The sequence below is a fragment of the Cebus imitator genome, unplaced genomic scaffold (genome assembly GCF_001604975.1).
Source record: "Cebus imitator isolate Cc_AM_T3 unplaced genomic scaffold, Cebus_imitator-1.0 Scaffold34, whole genome shotgun sequence".
Taxonomy (NCBI): Eukaryota; Metazoa; Chordata; class Mammalia; order Primates; family Cebidae; genus Cebus; species Cebus imitator.
This window is the reverse complement of record NW_016107349.1, coordinates 1,462,589-1,468,837: the sequence shown is the minus strand read 5'-3', so window position 1 is coordinate 1,468,837 and position 6,249 is coordinate 1,462,589. Positions and strand designations below refer to the sequence as shown.

The 6,249-nt window shown below is 52.1% G+C and overlaps 1 protein-coding gene across 5 annotated transcripts in view; it reads left to right on the top strand.

Moving 5' to 3' along the window:
• Positions 1-6,249, top strand: part of OGDH (oxoglutarate dehydrogenase) — a 91,976-nt gene that overhangs the window by 81,746 nt on the left and 3,981 nt on the right. For all 5 annotated transcript variants that reach the window (XM_017524610.2, XM_017524612.2, XM_017524609.2 and 2 more), the window contains 8 exons: positions 465-567; positions 863-991; positions 1,346-1,496; positions 1,795-1,922; positions 2,027-2,205; positions 2,619-2,690; positions 4,280-4,408; positions 5,400-5,472. In XM_017524610.2, the coding sequence (XP_017380099.1) occupies positions 465-567; positions 863-991; positions 1,346-1,496; positions 1,795-1,922; positions 2,027-2,205; positions 2,619-2,690; positions 4,280-4,408; positions 5,400-5,472 (964 nt within the window). The remainder of the gene's footprint in view (positions 1-464; positions 568-862; positions 992-1,345; positions 1,497-1,794; positions 1,923-2,026; positions 2,206-2,618; positions 2,691-4,279; positions 4,409-5,399; positions 5,473-6,249) is intronic.

The window sequence follows — 6,249 nt, the reverse complement described above, 5'->3', positions numbered from 1 at the left end:
TTAGTAGAGACAGGGTTTCTTCATGTTGGTCAGGCTGGTCTCAAACTCCTGACCTCAGGTGATCCGCCCGCCTCGGCTTTCCAAAGTGCTGGGATTATAGGTGTGAGCCACCATGCCCAGCTGCCTGGGACCAGTTCTTAAGAAAAAATATGGTAAAGGATTAGGGGTTCAAACTCCGAGCAGGATCTCTACCAGCAAATGTGGGGAAGAAACTTTTGGGAGTGAAAAGAATAAAATCTTAGAAAAGCATTGTACATGTTGAGAAGGAGCAGGCCCAGAGGCTGGCCGAGTCTGAGATGTTTTGCACCCAGGAAGTGTGGGAGTATGGGTGGGCACACATGGGGTTGTGCCAGGGGTATGGTTGGGCTTGCGTGGTGGCCATCAGAAAGTGTGGGGGTATGGGTGGGCACATGCAATAGTCATGCCCTGTGCCAGTCACTGCTGTGTTGTGCCCAATCCTCCAGGAGGAAATTTCCAAGTATGATAAGATCTGTGAGGAAGCTTTTGCCAGATCTAAAGATGAGAAGATCTTGCACATTAAGCACTGGCTGGACTCCCCCTGGCCTGGTGAGTGATGAAACAGTACCACAAATAAGCTCCTTTGAGGATCTGATGTAACGAGGCATCCTCTTCCCAGAAAAATTCATGCTCCCCACTTTGTACTCACAATACACAGTTGTGTGCACCATTTCAGCAAACCTCCCTGCAGACCCTAGACTGAGACCCCTGCACTGTTTTCTGGGGAACACAGTGCGAGCTAGCTGTCTCTCACCCTGCTTCTCCCCAAAATCATGCGTCTGCCAAGGTGTGGTCCCTGGAAAGTAGAGCAGATGTCATGCCTCAGTTGTCCTTCGTCTCCTAGGCTTCTTTACCCTGGATGGGCAGCCCAGGAGCATGTCCTGTCCCTCCACGGGTCTGACGGAGGATATTCTAACACACATCGGGAACGTGGCTAGCTCTGTGCCTGTGGAAAACTTCACTATTCATGGAGGTAACAAGCTCTGTGCTGACCTGTGGAAATGTTGAAGCCCAGACCAGTGGCGATGACTATCGAGGACTCTGACCTTGGCCCCCATCATGTGTCCTATAGAGACTCCCTTCCTGCCCTGTTCGAGGCCTCTGGGGTGGTTAGAGGGAGCCACTTCTCTCACTCCCTGCCCTTAGCACGATCCTACACTTCCTCAGTAGTAAAGGAGAGACTGAGGTCACAGCTTTTCCAATGAGTCAGGAACCCAGAAACCATACAAGTGAAAAAGGCTCTGCTCTTGCCATGGGCATGCTGAAAAGCAAGGCAGGCATGTGCAGGCAGGGCCTGCAGCAGCTGGTGAGAGCTGTGTCTCTGCAGGGCTGAGCCGGATCTTGAAGACTCGTGGGGAAATGGTGAAGAACCGGACTGTGGACTGGGCTCTGGCAGAGTACATGGCGTTTGGCTCGCTCCTGAAGGAGGGCATCCACATCCGGCTGAGCGGCCAGGACGTGGAGCGGGGCACATTCAGGTAATGTTCTAAGTGGTCTTGTTTGCCCTCCAAAGAGTAGGAGATGGAAAGGGAGGGGTTCTGGTGTTTCTTTTCCAGAAGACAGCTACTGAGTCCCATTGCTCTCAGGCTGAAAGCTTCTGTCCCTCATTTGCTGTGGATGCTTCTGTTAAGACCCGGGTGGGGCTGCATTCTGCAGCTGCCTAGTCAGAAGTCCAGGTCACAGAGCGTGGCATCTGCTGGTGCTTTGTGTGGGTCCCCAGCATATTTGCTTGTCAAGTCAGAGCTCCTGGTTATTACCTCTGTTGTCCTGTCTCAGCCACCGCCACCATGTGCTCCATGACCAGAATGTGGACAAGAGAACATGCATCCCCATGAACCACCTCTGGCCCAATCAGGCCCCCTATACCGTGTGCAACAGCTCACTGTCTGAGTACGGCGTGCTGGGTGAGTGCCTGGAGCCACCTCACCAGGGCCTCTCCCCCACCCAACCCCCCAGCCCACTGGCTGGTGTCCTGGACGTGGTTTTCTCCTTCCTTTGTCCCTTGTAGGCTTTGAGCTGGGCTTCGCCATGGCCAGTCCTAATGCCCTGGTTCTCTGGGAAGCCCAGTTTGGTGACTTCCACAACACGGCTCAGTGCATCATCGACCAGTTTATCTGCCCTGGACAAGCCAAGTGGGTGCGGCAGAATGGCATCGTGTTACTGCTGCCACATGGCATGGAGGGCATGGTGAGCCTCTGGCCCTTCCCTGCCAGACCTAGCACTTGGGAAGGGCCTAGGTAGGACCCCGACCCCAGAGATTGGCACGAGAACCAGTGGCTCACACCAGCCTCCTAAGGGCTCTGCTGGTGCTTTTCATCCGTCTCAGATGGGATGTCACTTCAGAAGGCCAGAGTAGCCCATCTGGATATGGCTAGCATGCCCCGTCCCTGCTGGTGCAGACTCCCTAGACGTGCAGGCATCCAAGTGTGGAAATGATGAGGAACCAAGTGCTTTGCTGGTGAGGGGGAAGGAACCGAACACTGCCATCAAGAAAAAAGATAACCAGAAATGAGCTAGTTGGCTAAGGAGGAGGAACGGCAAATGCGGCAAATGTCAGTATGCAGGAGCTCCTAAACTATAACTCGTGTGTCTGGTTCCAGGGTCCAGAACATTCCTCTGCCCGCCCAGAGCGGTTCCTGCAGATGTGCAATGATGACCCAGATGTCCTGCCGGTGGGTAATACGGGCCCCGTCAACCTGGTTGTTCTCAGGGTGTCTGATAGGAGCCCTGGGGAAGGACATGCTGTCTGGACATCCTGAGGTGGCAGACCATGGCGCTGTCCTTTCCTCTATTCTGGGGAGCACGCATGGGTGGACAGGTGTGGCCCCATACCTCTGGGCTCCCTGGGATGGGAGACTTCCTCAGAGCACAAAGGAAGGTGCAGGGACTGCCTCCATTGGCTTCCTGCTATTGCTGCAAGCACAGAAACGCCATGTGAGCCCCTCAGCAGAGACTCCTGGGGGATGCTCCCGGACCCTGATTCAGGTACATATTTAAGAGGAGAGAACTTGGCCGGGTGCAGTGGCTCACGTGGTGCTCCCAGCACTTTGGGAGGCCAAGGTGGGCAGATCACAAGGTCAAAAGTTAGAGACTAGCCTGGCCAATATGGTGAAACCCTGTCTGTACTAAAAATACAAAAATTAGCTGGGTATGGTGGTATGCGCCTGTATTCCCAGCTACTTGGGAGGCTGAGGCAGGAGAATCAAATCCAGGAGACAGATTGCAGTGAGCCGAGATCACGCCATTGCACTCCAGCCTGGGTTAACAAAGTGAGACTACATCTCAAAAAAAAAAAAAAAAAATAGGGAGAGAACTTTGGGGTGATTCTAGTGAAACTTTAAGAACTCAAAGAACCAGCCCAGGCAACACGGTGAGACCCCATCTCTACAAAAAATATAAAAAATAGCTGGGCGTTGTGGCACACACCTGCGTTCCCACCTACTTGGGATACTGAGGTGTGGTGATTGCTTGAGCTTGGGAAGTCAAGGCTGCAACAAACCAAGATCGTGCCACTGCACTCCAGCCTGGGTGACAGAGCAATAAATACCCTGTCTTAAAAAAAAAGAACCCAAAGAAAATGATTAAGAGTCAGTGTCTAAGGAAAATTAGAATAGGTTTTGGGTAGAACTTGTGTCTCTTAAAGTAATATCTATTTCATGCTGGGCAATTGCTTTCAGAGAAATAGGAGGGATTGAGTGGGACTGAGGCTCTCCTCCAGGGTATGAGGCTGGCCAGCAGAGCTTGCTGGACTCACATTTTAGTGTCGGATTACGTCTCCTGGTGAGTCAGTGTGTTAGGCCATTCTTGTGTTGCTATAAAGAAAAACCTGAGACTGGGTAATTTATAAAGCAAAAAGGTTTAATTGGCTCACACTTCTGCAGGCTGTACAGGAAGCATGATGCTGACATCTGCTCAGCTTCTGAGGAGGCCTCAGGAAGCTTATAATCATGGCAGAAGATGAAGTCGGGGAGCAAGCATGTCACATAGCCAGAGCAGGAGCAAGAGAGAGTGGGAGAGAGGTGCCACACACTTTAAACAACCAGATCTCGTGTGAACTCAGAGTGAGAACTCACTTATCACATAGCCCAAGCTACGATCTGAATACCTCCCACCAGGCCCCACCTCCAGCATTGGGGATTTCAATTCAACATGAGATATGGGCAGGGACAAATATCCAAACTAGATCCGCTGAGGGCCCCTGGGTGCCCCAGAAGACTCAGTGCTACGTCCTGGCCTCTGGCCATTTCCTTCCTTGCTGCAGGACCTTCAAGAAGCCAACTTCGACATCAATCAGCTGTATGACTGCAATTGGGTTGTTGTCAACTGCTCCACCCCTGGCAACTTCTTCCATGTGCTTCGACGCCAGATCCTGCTGCCCTTCCGGAAGCCGGTCAGTGGCAGGGCCTCCCTTGCTCAAACAAGGCCTGGCCCTGTCCTGTTGGTGCAGGAAAGGGCTCCTCCGAGAGCCTCTTGCTTGGGGTTGGCTAGGTGGGCACCTGCAGTGGGGGCTATGGACAGGACCTGGCGTCAGGGAGCCTGGCCCCTCCTCCTCACTACTGCTATGAGGGAACTGCATGTTTTGCAAGTCCTCTTCCCCAGCTGGGCCCCTGCATGCTGCTGAGCACCACGTGCAGAGCAATCACATAGGCTGCAGGCTCCAGCCTGGTGGGGAGGACGGATGTTTGAACAGGTGGTCGTGGGGGGTGTGCTGAGCTCTGGAAGAAAGGTGAGCCCTGGCAGAGGCCAAAGGAGTGCAGGGTCCAGCTCAGGAGCCAGGGAGAGCGGCTCCTGAGCTGGGTGTTGAAGGGTGAGTAGAAGCTAAGTGGAGGGATAAGTGGGAAAACTGATTCCTAAGAAGGAAGGAGTGTGGGGGACAGCCCAGGGAGAGTGCCCTGCTGCCCTGGGATGCCACAAAGGTGGGGGTGTGGGGCGGAGGCTCACAGCTCGGAGTGTCCCCAGCAGCCCAAGGGCCCACAGGGCAGAACAGCCCTGGTGCTTCTTGGTGCTGGGCCGCATCACAGCCTTAGATGGACTTTGGGTATCTTTTGAGTGCATTTGCTCTGCAGCTGCCAGGGAGAGGGTCAGAGCTCTTTCCTAGGTACAGAGAAGCAGGGAGAGGAGGATTGGGAGTCCACGCAAGCTGAGATGGGCCCTGCCAGGAGTGGATGCCTGGCTAAGGGAGGTGAACGGCAGGGAAATTGGTCATCTTTCCTTTTTCCTCCTCCTTTGCCTCTTCTGACCTGAGGCTCCTGTTGAGTGGGAGGGCAGGTCATCGTGTTTCATGGCCTGAAGGTCAAGGCTTGGGCAGCCTTTCTTTTGACCTTCCTTCTGGGGAATCTTCAGAATCTGATCCTTCACAAGCCTGTTGTTCTGTATTTCAGTTAATTATCTTCACCCCTAAATCCCTGTTGCGCCACCCCGAGGCCAGATCGAGCTTTGATGAGATGCTTCCAGGTGGGTGTGAGGGGGACGGGCATTTCGTAGGGGAAGATACGTTTGGGGCTTCTTGGCTGCTGCTCTTTTGTAGCTCGTGGGGCTGACATTTGTGATTCTTACTGGCTCTTCCCAGATTTTTGGTTGTAAAGACCCATGATACATGGCTGGGTGTGGTGGCTCACTCTTATAATACCAGCTACTGGGGAGGCTGAGGCAGGACAATTGCTTGAACCTGGAAGGTGGAGGGTACAGTTAGCCAAGATCACACCACTGCACTCTAGCCTGGGTGATAGAGTGAGACTCTGTCTCAAAACAAAACAAAACAAAATAAAAAGACTGAATAATACTCCATTGTATGTGTGTGCCACATTTTGCTCATCCATTCATCTGTCGATGGGCACTTGGGTTGCTTCCATGTTTCAGCTATTGTGATTAGAGGAGCTGCTATGAACGTCGGGCGTACAAATATTTCTTTGAGTCCCTGCTTTCAGTTATTTTGAATATATACCCAGAAGTAGAATTGCTGGACCATATGGTAATTCTATTTTTAATTTTTTGAGGAACTGCCACACTTTCCACAGTGGCTGCATTTTACATCCCAACAGTATATGAGGATCCCACCATCTCTACAGCCTCTCAGCACCTACTATTTTCTGGGTTTTTTTTCATAGTAGCCATCTTAATGGGTGTGAGATGATATTGCATTGTGGTTTTGATTTACATTTCTCTAATAATTAAGTGATCTTGAGCATCTTTTTATATTATTGGCCATTTGTATATCTTCCTTGGAGAACT